The sequence below is a fragment of the Apostichopus japonicus genome, chromosome 14 (assembly GCF_037975245.1).
Source record: "Apostichopus japonicus isolate 1M-3 chromosome 14, ASM3797524v1, whole genome shotgun sequence".
Taxonomy (NCBI): Eukaryota; Metazoa; Echinodermata; class Holothuroidea; order Aspidochirotida; family Stichopodidae; genus Apostichopus; species Apostichopus japonicus.
The window spans coordinates 14,646,082-14,662,400 of NC_092574.1; the positions used below are offsets into that span (position 1 = coordinate 14,646,082).

The 16,319-nt window shown below is 39.9% G+C and overlaps 1 protein-coding gene across 1 annotated transcript; it reads right to left on the reverse strand.

Moving 5' to 3' along the window:
* Positions 1–2,377: 2,377 nt before the first annotated feature.
* On the reverse strand, positions 2,378–13,269 carry LOC139980008 (acid-sensing ion channel 1C-like). The gene is made up of 10 exons (XM_071991349.1): positions 12,904–13,269; positions 10,830–11,034; positions 10,025–10,228; positions 7,591–7,722; positions 7,134–7,232; positions 6,235–6,382; positions 4,246–4,302; positions 3,540–3,693; positions 2,936–3,027; positions 2,378–2,773 (listed from the first exon to the last, which is right to left on the reverse strand). The coding sequence occupies exons 1-10, from the start codon at positions 13,041–13,043 to the stop codon at positions 2,649–2,651; spliced, it is 1,356 nt and encodes a 451-aa protein (XP_071847450.1). The 5' UTR covers positions 13,044–13,269; the 3' UTR covers positions 2,378–2,648.
* Positions 13,270–16,319: the final 3,050 nt, after the last annotated feature.

The following is a 16,319-nucleotide window of genomic DNA, read 5'->3' on the forward strand; positions in this document are numbered from 1 at the left end:
TTAACCATCACTTCCTCTGGATATAGCTAGTTATATGTTATTACTATTTGGGGGGGGGGGGGGATGGGCGGGAGTTGTGGTATTGGGGAGGGGGAGGAGTTGGTGAGTGCCTTTGATGGTTGGACTATATATATATATATATATATATATATATATATATATATATGTGAATTACGACCTTCCTTACCGAATTCGAAACTCTGGACATACAATCAGTGTCCATAGCCTAGTGGTTAGGGTGTCCGCATATAAAGCGGGAGGCCTGGGTTCGAATCCCGGTGGAGGCTGGAAGTTTTATCACTGTTCTGGATTTTCCAACTCAGAGCTACTTCAATAATATATATATATATATATATATATATATATATATATATATATATATATATATATATTTGTATATGCGTGTGTGTGTGTATCTGTCTTGTTGACTAAAATTTGTTTGAACTTCATAGAGCTACGAAGCTGTTTCATTCCATAGCCTTGACCTTACACGTTGGTAGAGTAGATGCAGTAGTTACAGACGAGTACAATAGACTACGCTGAACCAATTAGAATCTCCGTAGTTGAACCAATTTGCAAATATAAGACACTGCCCTGGGAAAAACATTCAATGCATCCCGTAATTTAGCTTGGTTACCGAATAGAGGGCGGTACACTGGAACTCAAAAACTAGAGTCGCTACAGAGTACATGGTTGCTACTGGAAGACAGGGTTACTTTGCTAAAATTGTGATCTACAATTAACATATCAAATTAAATACTGAAATCGAATAAAGTCCCTCTCGTACCCCGTCGGTATATTCCACTACTAAGAGAGGGGTGTTTTAACCTTTGTATTGCTTGTATCATCGAATTTAAAATGGTTAATCTAGACGCCAATGAACCAATAACGATCTAGGCACGGTACCAAGTTACTAACTAACTGGGCCAATCGCATTTTTGGCTTAGATATTCGTACGGGAAATGGAAAACTACGGTGGCTTAATAGGGACATAGGAAAAAATAAGTGTCCTCAGATCTCAAAAGTTTGACTTTTTATCTCAAAAATGTTGACGTTTTATCTCATTTTTTTTTGCTTTCCTTTGTCCATATTAAGCCACCGTAGAAAACAGTGAAAGTTTGTGCAAAAGTCAAAGTATCTTACGTGATAACTGATGACACCAATCATCAGACGTAAAACGGAGATGAATCGGTTGACATTCTGTTCCAATTCTGGTGCTTGCCGTAGACCTAGACCATGTTTGGAGCCTACGTTATTGACTTCCCGGTTAAATGTGGTTTAGTCTTGTTCAAGACCATGGCAATCTGCTGTTACTTTTCTTGTTACAATTAATAGGCCTATGACTGCGCCCTCATTTTCTCTTTCGAAAATCTGTCAAAACCAGGTCGTTTCTAAGGCTAAATTAAGGCTAATAATTTTAAATGGCACGACAGATTGTGACGTCATTGATTCACTGAACCAACGTATCGATAATTTATCTGACAATGTTGAAGCTTCATCCCCAAATCGTGACGTTTATCACAAAATTCTAACGTTTTATGTCGAAATTTCGAAGTTTCAACATGAAAGTTTCCGTTCATGTTTTATCTTGAAATCTCATTGACCGTCTTTTCACCTCGAAATGTCCTCCCTTCATCACAATATTGCAGTCATTAATACCAAACTGTCCACGTTGCAAACTCGGAAATTTGACGTTTCATCTCGGAACGTTTTATATTTTATATCCAAATGTTGATGTTTCATTTAAACATTTAACACTTTAGCAACATTCAAAACAATGTTGTCAGTCGATCAACTTTCAGCCACCGATATCCCTTTAACTGTCATTAATAGTGCCCATAAATATGCTAGAAAGTCAAATAATGGTCACTGCTGATCCATCTTCAACACTCATTTTACTATTACCCTCAAACCGTTTTCTTTAATTGAGACAGTCAATTGTCTAATTGGACATTCATCATTGTCTAGGAATAATTTGGAAGAGTCAAAACCTCATGGAAATTCCTTTATAAACATTTAGAATTGTTTTAGCGTCCTAAAGTTTGGTGGCAATGCTGATAATTAGCAAAAGTTGTGACAGATAAAGAATTAAGTCTAGTTGTATCCTGAAGATGGCGTTAGTCTTAAGGCTTAAAGTTAAGTTGACAGCTGACGGTGAACACGTTATGCTGCAAAGCAACCAGTCGGCTTCAGATTTATATTCTATTTTTGTGAATTATTGACAGGGATTCGGTACTAAAATTGCTAAAATAATAGAACGCTTTGTTTAATAGTATTGGTACTTACGTTTTATTTGAAAAAATGAAGGTATAAGTATACAAAAACAAAGATCGTATACTACCGTGGTATGCGACAGATACTAACCTGAAAAGACGCGTCTGGGAGGGGAAATTCTTACAATCGAAAGGATTAATTATTAAGTAATCGCTGTATGTTGAAGATATATAGAAGGATGTCTGAGTTAGGGCCTCAGTCTAATCTTTAGTATGCCTACTGCTCTAGGAAATCTGGTAAACTTGGTGGAAATTAAAGCAGTTAAATGGTGTTGTTGAATTGACGTCAAAATGACCGTTATGAACATTTATTGAGAGGGACATGTCACTTTCCCCACCTCTTCCTGTGTTAGGGGCTTGCCTTCCTTTCCGTAACTAAGCTGAGACTCGTTGTTTTTTATTCTTCACCCGAGATAGAGTGACCATAATACAATCTATTATTTCTGCGATGGTCACCACGCTGGCGCCGCATAATAATCCAAAATAACCACCGATGTTACCTGCGGAGAAATAAGAAATAATTTCTGGTTGTGCGAAAAGCCTTACCCGTTCCATATTTACCCATGATACCCGGCCCCTCATTAACCATGGGGTATATCCCTGGTCCCTCTCCTCAAGCCTGTTCCCCCTATGAAATAATTGCTTTCTTTCTTTCTACTTACCTAGAAAGCCGAACATGTTGTACGCAGGAGAGTCGCTTTTCTCTTCAGAGTTTAAATCTTCATAGTAAATATTCAGCTCTAAAAGGTTTTTTCTGTTAAGATAAAGAAAAATGTCCCTTTTAGAAATATTCATCTATTCATTTTATCTACATGGGTGTATACGAAGATTTTTTTCTGGTTCTGCGAAAAGCCTTACCCGTTCATTTCCCGCCCTATGATTTCTCGCCCCCTCATTAACCCGAAGGTATATCCCTGGTCCCTCTCATCAAGCCTGTTCCCCCAATTAAATACGTCTATATTTGTCTATCTCAAACCCCTAGCTGCAAGGTCGTTAGTGCGTGCACCCCTGCACGATGAGAAACATTGTTCTAGAGCCTAGGTTCTCAACCCTTTTTATCCATGGACCCCTTGAGATAAACTGAAATGTTTGGAGGACCCCCGGCCTGGGGGAGGGGTATAAGGGGAGGGTGTGTCCCCCGGACATGGATCCCCTAGGCCTAGGGGTCCGCGGACCCCAGGTTGAGTACCCTGGAGTACTTCTAGAGCATAGCCCATAATACAATGACATAAGTTATGTATGAGAATATAATCATGTAAGACTCACTGCACATATTCAGTGGTAACGTTAAAGACTTCTGCGAAAATGTTACTGAAATATTCAGACGGCCATTGCGCCATTGATATCCTTGTTTTGAATCGTTCCATGTGACACGGTTCCGCGCAGACGCAACCTTCCACGTCTAGAATATTAGCATTTCCTGTAAAGTATAAAGATACCGCTGAATTGATAAATTGTGATCCCCGACAATCTTACCATACGCCGCCAACTTTCCGCTGTTCTTTAAATAACGTTCACTCCCTTTATCAGTAACACTGTGGCGGGTGGCAACAGAGGAGTGGGAACAGCCAGTGGAGATCGAGGGATATACTGGGAGTATACAGGATACTAGGAGCTTTTGGGGGACAGAAAGAATTCGCTTTAAAGAGACTTTGCAGAGTATAACCTTAAACCTGGAGTGTATAGTGTAAGTGCGGGGATTTGTGAACTCTTATGAAACAAGAATTAACTATTTGTGTCATATACGAACAGTCTTTTTCTATTATACTAAGAACATTTCTATGCACAGAATATCGAATTTGAATCGCTTCATCTCTGAAGACAAACTGAAGCCACGAACCTTCAATAAACATATACTGTAAATAAGTCTTGTATATAGCAATTATACGGTATTAATATCTGGTTTCCTTCTAACAACCGCAATGTTAGAATATACCATCATATTGCAACAGCTATGTGTCGAAAAACTTACGTAACACCGTGTTTACGCAATGGAAGTGTTCTTTCGGGTCACATGGTCTTACATCACCTGTTTAGTAAAGGATAAAAAACACCACAACGTTTTCAATTATTTAGTAGTCAGACAGCATTTTTGTTGTTGATTATCATCGAAATTGTTACCGTTTGTGTTTGTTGTGAATGACATTGCAATTTTCTACTACTTTATAATTACTAAAAGAATGCATTTGGGATTTTTATAGCATGCAATAGGACGGATATTTACCCAAAGTATTGTGAAAATGAGGGGTGGGAGCGGGGCATTTAAAAATGTGTGTAGCATCATGGATAACTTCACAAACGGGAAAATATATATCATGGCGAGAGCAATTATTAAACGTATACTGCTAACTATGTTTCTTTGAAAGAAGGGCCAGATCGTTATTTTCATTTTACATGAAAAAGTAAACAATCTATTTGTCCTTAAAGCAGAAGCGCAATTTTTTCGCGTTAATTGATTGGGATATTCTACACAATCATTCATGCTCATCGCCTATTGCAACCTCCCCTCCGTAAAAAGGCCCAGTCACATCTCACCGGATTGCACGAACGGACAAGAGAACGCGCGAAAAACAGTCATCCGGTTATTTCCGTTGGCAAAAGATGTCGCGCATGCATCTGGGGGTTGCAGCGTACCGGACGTTCAACGGTGAAAACGGATTACAAACGTACAAGGGACGGACAGCAACGTACGAACAACGGATGAACAACGGAATAACAACGAACGAACTAACGAACACCAACGGATAGTAACGAATTTACAACGGACAATTAACGGATAAAGAACATACAAAACGTAGGAGTGCCGGAAAAGTAACGGACATACCGGACTAGCAACGGAGAAGAAACGGTCTAAAACCTGGGCCTCCGGAGTGCCTCAAAATCAGGGGGAATCCCCATGAAGTTGATGAAAGATTTTGGTCTTCCATTCGCAGCTCCTGCATTAGTTGGTCCATGGAGCTATAAACGAGCTCCACGGTTGGTCATAAAGACTAAACTGCCGTCTTCTCTGTGAACCTAGCAGGCCCTAGACCAGCATTTAAGCCGAGCACGTCTCTTCCTCTTCTTCTTGACTTATTCATTGGTCTTGATGTTGGCTTCAATGATAAGCATCTGTGCTTTTAAAGCTGACAGTGTGTTCTGAAGCTTGAATCTTTCTGAAGGGTCCATGATGTAGGTGTTGACGGTAGAGGTTATAGGAGCAGAATGAGGCGTGGGACGCTTGGAGTGGACAAGGTGGAGGTACGCTGCATCTCCGTTCTATGTCCGTCTGTTATACTTTCCTGGCCTGAGTTCTTCCGTTTCTTCCGTGTAACGTCCGTTACCTATCCGTTCATTGTCAGCTCTATTCCTTTGCACTTCCGTTATTTCTACGTTAGCGTCCGTCGAATATACGGTATAGGTACTGTACTTCTACGTTTCATCCGTTCTTAGTGTCCGTTAATGATCCGGTGAGCAATAGCAATAACCAGAGACGAACGGAGAAATACAGTATGCCAAACGCATACAGAACGAACAAAACGCATGAGAAACTGATAAAACGGAAGCTTAACGGATTAGTAACGAATAAATAACGGAGACATTTTTCGGTGGATGTCCGTTCCAAGTTTTATGCATGTTCAAAATCGACACCGGACAAACCGGACCCTCCCGGTAATGAAACGTAGACGGACGGAGGAGAACTTCATACTAAACGGAAACTAACGTACATCAACGGAGTGCCATTTTTTGTCTTCGTTCCCTCTCCGTTATTGCAATCCGGTGAGATGTGACTAAAGGCTTTTGTTCTAAATTCCTGAAGTGGTATCTCAAATGCGGCATTTATATGTTATATGTTTATATGTTTTTTTCCAAGGAGAAAGTAATTTCCTTTGCACCCCTTCTGTACCTCTATAAAATCCTCCTCCGCCCCACCCGTCAAGTGACATCAGCAGTCCGAATGTTTTGTTCGTATATAACATACCTGGATATCTGTAGTGCTTACAACCACACAACCTGATTACTTCGTCTACTTCGCACTCAAAACGACAAGTGTCTGATGTGTAAATCTGGGAATACTTCGGAATTTGATCTTTGCAGAAAGGTACGTAAGGTGCTTGAAGATTCCATATCTCGGAGGAAATAACAGAATTGATATAAATTATTTATAACCGATTACCATGACAACTGTTTAGTTATTCACTCAAAGTAACTGCATGAGGTGCGACTATACATGTGGTGTTTGTTCACCATTTAGCAAAAGAGGTGCGGAAAGTTGCATTAAACGCTTTTCACACGACTTCTATCAAACTGTCTCAGGTTCTTCATTAAGTTAACAAAGAATGCTTCAAATGAAATGGACATTGACTGAAAAATACTTAACAAGTCAAATCATAACTTGTTTTCCTCGACCTCTTTTGGGAGCAGATCTGGATAACAGACTTACGACCAACTGTCTGTACAGTATAGGCTACTAGGTTCTCAAATGAAACACTAATATCTTTAACAAAGTAAACAGGTGTTTGACAATTATTTCAAACATTACTTTAACAATAATATCTTACCGTATACAGTAGTAAAGACTGTCCTAGTATAATTCACAGGGGTACGCAAACATAGCTATGTACGCAAACATAGGGGTACGCAAACAAAGATCTGTACGCTTCATGAATATTCAACACATTCGTGTTACGTAAGATGATATCAGGAGGCATTGTGAATATTCAACATTCCGAGTAAGTGTAGTATTATTGCGGCAACCGAAGTGATTGTGAACAGCGTACATAGTGTTCTTTATTGACAGCCTCCTGTACACTGGAGGCATAGTTGGTACCTATATCTTCCGTTATAATATATCTACATTAATTAATCATGTTTATTTACCGAAGAGCGTTTAATTGCGACATCCGTCGCAAAACCAGGAGCAACAGAGAAACCCGCCATCTTGACTAAAGGACGCTCACCGTGAGAATGAACTAGAACCTGTTGGGTGATATACAGTAATAAGGATTTGTAAGGGCAAAGACACACCGGACTATGTATCTTTATTCGTAAATGTTCGGTAAAAATAGCAGAGTGACGAGGTGGAGGGAGGGGGGGGGTGGGGTGTTAGTGGTTAGTGTATTGGGGGCTGTTGTTTCTGTTAGCGATTTGTCATTTTAAGCTTTTCATGGTCAAATTTTAATATAACGTTTGGTTATATGTATTCCTTTATTAAAACTTTTTACCCGAAGGTTAATATTTCAGAAAAATTGTGAACGGGCAATGTAAGTTGTAAATTACCTTAAACCACTCTCCTTCATACCTGCTAATTTGAAAAAAAAAGCGATCATTTACTCACCCGCAATCCCGCACCTGTAAATTCACTGAAGGAATACTTGTGTTGTTCAATATTAATGCGCAGCTGTAAACCATATGAACTTCCTGCTCTTGTCACCGAGTAGTTGCCTTCACTGTTAAACGTATAACAAACCTGTAAAAGACATCATTTTGTCTTTAAATTACGAAGGCGACTTACTGCTTACTTAACTGTAAAAATGTTTAAGGGAAGAGGAGACGGGGGGGGGGGGGGGTTAAAGTGGGCTCAACATAACAACGTATGCCATATTTAGAGGATGTTCTGAAGACCTTTAATGGAACGTTATTTGCTCTCGCTCTCGCTCTGGTCTTTGGTGAGGGTTTTCAGGGAGAGGGTAAGATGCAGGTGCGTATCCAGGGGGGGGCGTTGGGGGCGCGCGCCCCCCGGGTAAGGAAAAGAGGAGAGAAAAAAAAGAGAAGAAAAAAGGGAAAAGGAGGGGAAAAAAGAAAAGGAGGAGAGGAAGGAAGGAAGGGAAAAGAAAAATAAAAAAGAGAGAAAAAGGAGAAAAGGAGGGAGTAGAAGATAGCCAAGACCTCGGGAAGAGAAAGATCCCTATTATATACACAGGGTAGCCAGTGACAGATCAAGGATTACGGAGGGGGTGTGCGCCTCACCCTACCCCTTACCCCGACAACTCCATTTTTGACGTTTCCGTTTTTCCTCTCTCACTAATGTACTTGAGCTCGACCGAGTCGTCGGGGAACATAACGCATTTCGGGAAGGGGGCGACCGCCCCCCCCCCGAGCAAATTTTCTTTATGACATCGCTAGTAATTTCAAAATAGACAATGCTTAGATGCAACTTACAAGGCCTGGGAAGTGTCATTTCCAGCGATCTGGGAGGCATTTTCGGCCAAAATTTTTCTTGTACGCTTCGCGCCAACTCATGGTGGCGCTTCGCTTAGATAGTTTGCCTACAGGCTTCGCCCTCCCTTGGCAATTACTCGCTACACGCCTGTTCGAATTTGTAAAGCAAAGAGCAGATATAACATCATATCAATGAGCATTGAAATGCATGTTCCACGATGTACAGCCTCAAAAACTGTCAATGTGTGTAGTCAAAGGCGTAGGAGCCAGATTGGATTTGGGGGCTGTAATGACTTGCCCGAAAAAAAAGCCAAAATTTTTCGCGCAAGAAGCGCGCAATCAACATGGAGATGCCAATATCATATAGGCAAGATCGCTCATTACATTGTATGGCATCGTGTACCGCACGGTCCGTCAAAGTTGCACAGTATACCGCCGGATGCTAATGTAAACAACCAAATGTCTTATGTAGATGGAGAAAAACCATACAGATCCATTTATGTCAAAACTCTCTTTTACAGCTTACAACTTTATTTCAATTACCAAGGAGATCATTTTAAGCTATTCATTGCTATTTATTTTTCTTTCAGTAGGTGCCCAAAAAAAATGGGAAAACAATTGGGGGGGGGGGGGCTGCAGCCCCCGCCTCCTACGGGACCTACGCCTATGAGTGAAGTGTTCGCTTTCGATATACCTGATATCGGAAATATCTGCTATTTTTCTGTTCCTTCAACCAAGTTTTGTAAAAGCCATTATAAGAGGTTGCAATATTTCTACACCAATAAATTAACTGTGTCGGAATTTTCCAAAATTTCCTCACCAACATTCTTCATCATACTTTCCTCTACTCGTTCAATTTTCACCTGTCTGTTAGGGGTTCAAGGAGGTTTTTCTATATTGGTTGTCTATAGATTGAATTTTCTGCAACATTATGGGTATGTTTTCAAGTGATTTTATTCACGAGAAAAGTGAATTTTCAAATTCTCAACAAGTAATGGGCTTAAAACCTTGAAAAGTGGGGCTTTCGGATATTGTGGGCCGTGACATAGAATAACCTACAAAAGCAATGATCCATAGGACATGCAATCAGGTCGAACATGATGTGTGACTGGTGACAATCTTCAAAAAGGTTATGGATGGAAAAAACTTTTGGGAAATACTTGGTTCTCAGGCAAAAGTGTACATCTGGTTGCTCATTTTCAAGCCCGAGAAGTGCCATTTCCGGTGATCTGGGGGTATCAAAACCAGAAATTTTCTTGTACGCTCCGCGCCAACCGATGGTGGCGCTCCGCTTAGATAGTAATTCGCGCCCCCCGGGTTAGAAAATCCTGGATACGCGCCTGAGATGTGAGACGTTCCCCCAATCCACAGTCTGTTGCTACATTGATGATTATATGCCACAACCGTTTGTCCTCTCTAAAAGTGTCGATGATTTTAAGAGCGTTTTGGACAGTTATTTTAAGAATTGTAACAGAATTTGAAGTTTCTGTAATTATTATTTCTTCTCTGGATAGAGTCCTTCATGGGAACTCTATGTTCCCCCTCCCCCTGATCTCTCCTCCCCCCCCCCCCCCGCCATTAAACAAACTTAACCTAAACTAACTTCATACCCCGAAGTCTGTAACGGTTGTGGTAAACCAATCGACGTTACAATTCTCATAGGTCTTCCAGGTGCATTGTAATAACATATCCTCAAGTCTGTGGGCGCCCTCCAAGGCTAATTTCGTCAAATTCCAATCTCTTGTTGCTAGATGTCTATCATAACTGTCCCAGTCGTAACCAATATCGTCGCCAGTGTTAATCACCTTCAAAGTCTTCGGAAATAGAATAGAAACAATATATATATATATATATTAGCGACAGTTTTACTGTGGAATATGAAACGAACATTTGATTACGTAATACACACATTTGTTATATGGACAAATTCAGAAGCGTTCCCATTCGATAAAAGAGACGATTCAATTTGGAAGTTTGTCTTCACTCATTGTCAGCCATGATCATTGGATTCACTAGTTCCCTTCCATTTCTACAACATCAACGAATTGAATTTATCTTTTCAGATTTTAAATTGCACAACCAGGTTCAAAGTTTAGGAGGGTAAGCCCCCCCCCCCTACTTACTTACCCATCCCTTCTCCTCCATCTCACATCCGTGTCTTATCTCCTTCATAGACGTGAGCGGGACAAAGTTGCAGTAAACAGCTGACGTACAAATAATCCCCAATAAGGTGTTTAATACAAAATGGCAGATTTCTAAGGTCTCTGTTGACATAGGGAGTATAGCCTATACGCTCCTGACCCCCACCCGACCCGACCGGACCAGACCCGATCCGATCAGACCCGACCCCTACCCCAGGTTTACCACACATCGGATAGCAGAGACCCGTTACTCAAACCCCATGTTTCGTTTTACCTCCTCTAGAAGCTCATTGTCCATGACATATGAGGACCTGATGACGTTATGGTTACATATTGTAACTGCCGGGAATGTCATGTTAGGGTGATGCGTAACACTGATCACTGTAGAGACTGGAAACTTGAAGAACTTCGCAACACTGTCGATGAGAGCACATCCCAGGAAACAGTAGACGATCAGTAGGAAAATAATCCATATTATTCTGCAGGGTAAGATATACAGTATAGACGATAAGTATAGAAAAGATATCCATTGTGTTCTGCAGGGTAAGATATTCGAAATACAGTATAGACGATCAGTAGAAAAGATATCCGTAGTGTTAAGCAGGTTAAGATATAAGAAAATATCTTGAAAATGAACAACTCCGTGAAATTAAAGAATATACGTTTGCAACGAAAATGCATAATGATCATGTTCAGGCGCGTAGCCAAGGGGGGGGGGGCGAAGGGGGCAGCCGCCCCCCCCCCCTTGAGCATATTTTTTACAAAAATTTTTAAGGTTTTTATGATATCGCTAGTATTTTCAAAAGAGAAAGTGCTAAGATACAACTAACAAGGCATGGGAAGTGCCATTTCCGGCGATCTGGGAGGCATTTACAGCCAAAATTTTCTTGTACGCTTCGCGCCAAACATAGTGGCGCTACGCTTAGATAGTTGGCAATGCCGAATCTACAGTTTCGCCCCTCCCTTGGCAAATTCCTGGCTACGCGCCTGATCATGTTCAAATAATACCTTGACTAATGCTTGCAATGCAAAAGCCGCTTGTTCTTATATAGGGTTAGTATTAGTTGACAAATCACCACAAAATATTTGAGCCAAGTACACTCGGATATAAGAGAGACTCATTGTTAGCAACATATCAGTCGACCGTTAGATTGAAGATTTCAACTTTCTTATATATTCAATTTTCAAATTTAGGTAGCTTAAAGATCTGCTTTATTGAATCCACTTATGGCACACTATAGCTAGGAAAATTTTGTGATTACGTAATCGACCTGCCACGGTTGTAAATCGACCTCAGGCTCTACAATTAGCCTGCATAGCTTCTTAACACCATTATAAGGCTCTTTGTGTAAACACTGTGTGGAAACATGTTCATGTCTACAGTGTAGTTAATCATACAGCATTCACACAAAGATCGTCGTACAAGAGCAAAATATGTGGCAGGTGTTGCAGGCTAATTGGTAAAAAGAAGTCATTTTAATACCAAGGCAGGTCGATGACGTAATCTCAAGAAACTTTTCCATGATAACATGCTACAGTTGGGGTCCATACAGCAGACCTTTAAGCAACTGTCAATTATGGTCCAGGTGTTCAGTAACCAATTTGGGGCAAGTTTACCGAACATGTGAAACATTAATTCAAAATATGAGTGTAATTTGTTTTTACTTGAATTATAATTATTGATTCTCTTCTATATTGCAAATGACAGCATCCAGTCAGTTCTGCATTTAAATCAATAACACGGGATAAACCCAGAAATTTTACGACTTCGAAATTTTGCTTGATTTATTGGAAATGAAACATATATACTTCAAACTATATTGAAGTGTGGTTTCATGGGATTTTGCCATTCACAATTATACGTAGCCTACTTATTCCAAAATATATCCGTAGTCTTCTAATCATCAATATCAGGATAATAGCATAATGTGCATATAACATTCTGGGCTAAAGTTGTTTATTATACCTGGTCAAAGGTTGATCACTATATCTGAACCAACCGTCCCTCCCTGCTTTGGTTTTTTGAGGGGAATAAATTATTGATATCATTCGTAAGCACTTAGTCTAGTATAGTAAGCCTAGCTAATCAGCTAATGCTTTAAGACTCGGATTGAAAAATATTTTCATTTTAATATTGGACATCATTAAACTGCTTTCAAACGTCATTCTGTAAATTGACCATGTTTTTTTCAAACAAACAAAAAATCAGCGGTCTAAACAGGAGTAAGAAGAAAACCTTTGAATAAGGAATAATTGTTAATTAACGTGACCAAAGTTCTGTCCTCCGGTTCTAGAGTATTTTGAACCAACTTAGAGGTAAATCAAAACATCAATATCCTTGTTCTTACCTTCTAAGTCTCGAAGAATTCTCTCCCCAAAAGAAACGAAAGCCATGAAGGCTTGTATGTTCACCAAAAGTTTTAATTCCATCCAATATAACACGTTTAGTTTGACCTTGCTCCTTAGAATTCTCAGCTGTCATCATCATATTCAATACGCGTGTAATATTTCTAAATCATCAAAGCACAGTAAAATTCCTACGTTAATTTTTTTTTTTTATGATGAGGCATTATGGGAATTTGTTTTCAGCTTCTATTAACTTTCGGTTTTCTGCTTAACGTTTGCGAGTCCGTTGTTTTAATTGTCCATGGCTGGCGTTGCTAATTGCTTGCCTTGTTTAAAAAATCAATTTCAAACCTTTGTCCAATAGCTTATCTAACGTCCATTGCTTTATTAACATATTAAATAAGACGGGGTATTCTCTGACAGTTATATTACTTCTTCGCACACAACATATATACATGAGTTTACAGACTCATTACCGACAGCCCGTCCACCTGAAATTTCTCTTTACATAATAACATGTACAAGCTTCAGTTTGTCATCCTTCTCAGTAAAGGTAGATATGCAAACAAGCTTAGGCCTACTGTATTAAGTAAGTTGTCTTTCGAGTGATTAGAGTACATGTACGCAATTAACAACTGAATTTAAGAAATTGAGGGCAGGGCAGGAAATCAAATCAAATAACGATACAAAATCGAAGCAAGGAAATGATGCATGACGCTTGATCATCCAACTTAATTAATCGATCTTGTCTTAGTCATATACATAAGGTCGTACATATCACCTAGTAGTTGTTGAAATCTCAAAGAAGGCGGCGGGATGGGGGGGGGGGGGGTGTTGGAGGAGGAGGGATGGATCGGATTTGGGTCCATTTTCCCCTTCCAAGAGTAGCGTAAAGGGAACTCCGTTAAAAGTGAAAAGGTTTGGTCCATAACTAAACTTCGATTCCGATAGTTTCAAATAAACTTGATCACACCACAATAGGTTAAATATTTCCATGAATCGCCCGAAATTCAGCGGGTCTGGTGAAAGTGGGTGTCATGGGTTACAGCCCTGCGTCCAGGTCAATAAGAAATATGAGCTGAAGAATAATCATTTACTTTCATTATGTACGGTTTTCATACTTAAGGAAAAACGAGAGCTTCCAAATTGGGCCAGGTGGCATAATTGGCCCCTCATGGCCCGACCTGGCTCATGATGTCACCGCTTGTCATTTATCAGATAGCTATATATATATATATATATATAAGTAAATGCCTTGGTAAGTACAGCTGTTACTCGGAGTTTCACGCCCTTAGGGTGGCGATCGTCAGACAACTGAACAAATACTCTCTGCGCGGATATATTCTATGGGGAACACGAACCCTATTTCTTACGTGCACGGTTCATTGGTTTGAGCCTATTGTGGCGACACTTGGAGATGAATTCAGATCTCTTATTGAGTAAATGCGGGTTTTTGGACAGGAGGATACAAAGCTTTTCATCAATACAGAGGTTACATAGACCGGATCTACGCATGCTGGTATTGGAATGCTTAAGTACGCTCCACTCAATAACGAAGGGGGCACCTTTACGCTTCAGGTCCCATATATGTCATGAGCGTTACGAGAAAGAAACAGAGCTTTCCAAACATATATGGGACCTGAAGCGTAAAGGTGCCCCCTTCGTTATTGAGTGGAGCGTACTTAAGCATTCCAATACCAGCATGCGTAGATCCGGTCTATGTAACCTCTGTATTGATGAAAAGCTTTGTATCCTCCTGTCCAAAAACCCGCATTTACTCAATAAGAGATCTGAATTCATCTCCAAGTGTCGCCACAATAGGCTCAAACCAATGAACCGTGCACGTAAGAAATCGGGTTCGTGTTCCCCATAGAATATATCCGCGCAGAGAGTATTTGTTCAGTTGTCTGACGATCGCCACCCTAAGGGCGTGAAACTCCGAGTAACAGCTGTACTTACCAAGGCATTTACTTATATGTTTAGGCTCTGCTTTTATAGCATAGAGCACTCTTCTTGCAGTCCTGACCCTTCCTTGTTATATATATATATATATATATATATATACCTGTGTGTGTGTATTATGTTACACCTGGCGAACTTTATCCAATGTTGGGGAAATAATTTATAATTATAATTTATAATAAGCGTTTATTGAATATGCTATATTATACAGAGCCTACGCATGGCATCGGTTGTAGATAGAATAAAACCGTCCAATTTAAGCGTCGCTGAACAATTTGTTCCTGTGGCTTTTTTCTATCCGATGATAGCCAAGATACCGTTCTAGTGTACTTAGATATTACATTTATGCTAGCCAATTTACAACTCCCAAAAATATGCAATGTGATCGATTTTTACACCAAGGATTTTACAAGAGAAAAATAAATGGTAAAATAAACAATAAGGTATAAAAGTAAATGTGTCTTATTTGATTTATCGAGCAAATCGATTAAGGCTCTCCTCTAAATTAAAATTGGTTGGGTTAGTAGGAGGTCAGAAACACTGTATTCCGAAACGCAATTCAAGACATAATATAGTCTAAGTCATTTGCGACGTGAAGCTTATTTCCCAGAGGAATACGCCATCTATCGGAAAACATTGCGAAAGCGTATGTCTGACATTCCTTAATAAAAATTTAAAAAGAAAGAGAAGATAATATTCTTTTATGATTTCTGCTTATTTCGGTAACCACCCTTTTCGTGATTGAAGCAGCTTATTGTGTTGTCACCAAGTCAGTGATTACAGCAAGGCAGTAGCTAAATGGAACCAGGCGCGTAGCCAGGAATTTGCCAAGGGAGGGGCGAAATGTAGGCAAACTATCTAAGCGTAGCGCCACCATGATTGGCGCGAAGCGTACAAGAAAATTTTGACTGGAAATGCCTCCCAGATCGCTGGAAATGGCACTTCCCAGGCCTAATAAGTTGCATCTTAGCTTTTTCTCTTTTACAATTACTAGCGATAACATAGAAACATTATTTTTTTTTCAAAATATGCTCAAGGGGGGAGGGGGGCGGCTGCCCCCTTCGCCCCCCCCCCCTTGGCTACGCGCCTGAATGGAACCGAGTCAAGTCAACAAATTCCCTAGACTTTAAAAATTTCGGCGCTCCGAACGCTTCATATTCGTGTTAATCACATGCACGTGAAGAATAATTTGGCAATTTTTCTTCGTCGTTTGAAATGAGACTAATGAGTGGCTTTAATATTGGGCTTTAGTATCGAAAAGTAAATTTGTTTAAAAACAATATGCTTGAAGAAAGTAAAAGCAAAGCGTTTTCGAATACTAAATTCCACATGACGGTTTATAGCATTTATACGTTGTTGCAAACAACAATTACTAGTATGGACAAAATTAGAAAGAAAAATATGAACCATTGCCGTGTTTGTCTCTCCACATGTAAAATATACAACATAGAAGATT

Bases quoted from the DNA above. Each gene is read 5' to 3' on its own strand.
- LOC139980008 (XM_071991349.1), bottom strand. From the start codon at position 13,043: ATGATGATGACAGCTGAGAATTCTAAGGAGCAAGGTCAAACTAAACGT. The intron at 10,229-10,829 runs GTAAAACGAAAC...CTATTTCCGAAG, and splicing joins ACAATGAGCTTCTAGAGGAG to ACTTTGAAGGTGATTAACAC. The intron at 4,303-6,234 runs GTATGTTATATA...TTTACTAAACAG, and splicing joins TAAGCACTACAGATATCCAG to GTGATGTAAGACCATGTGAC.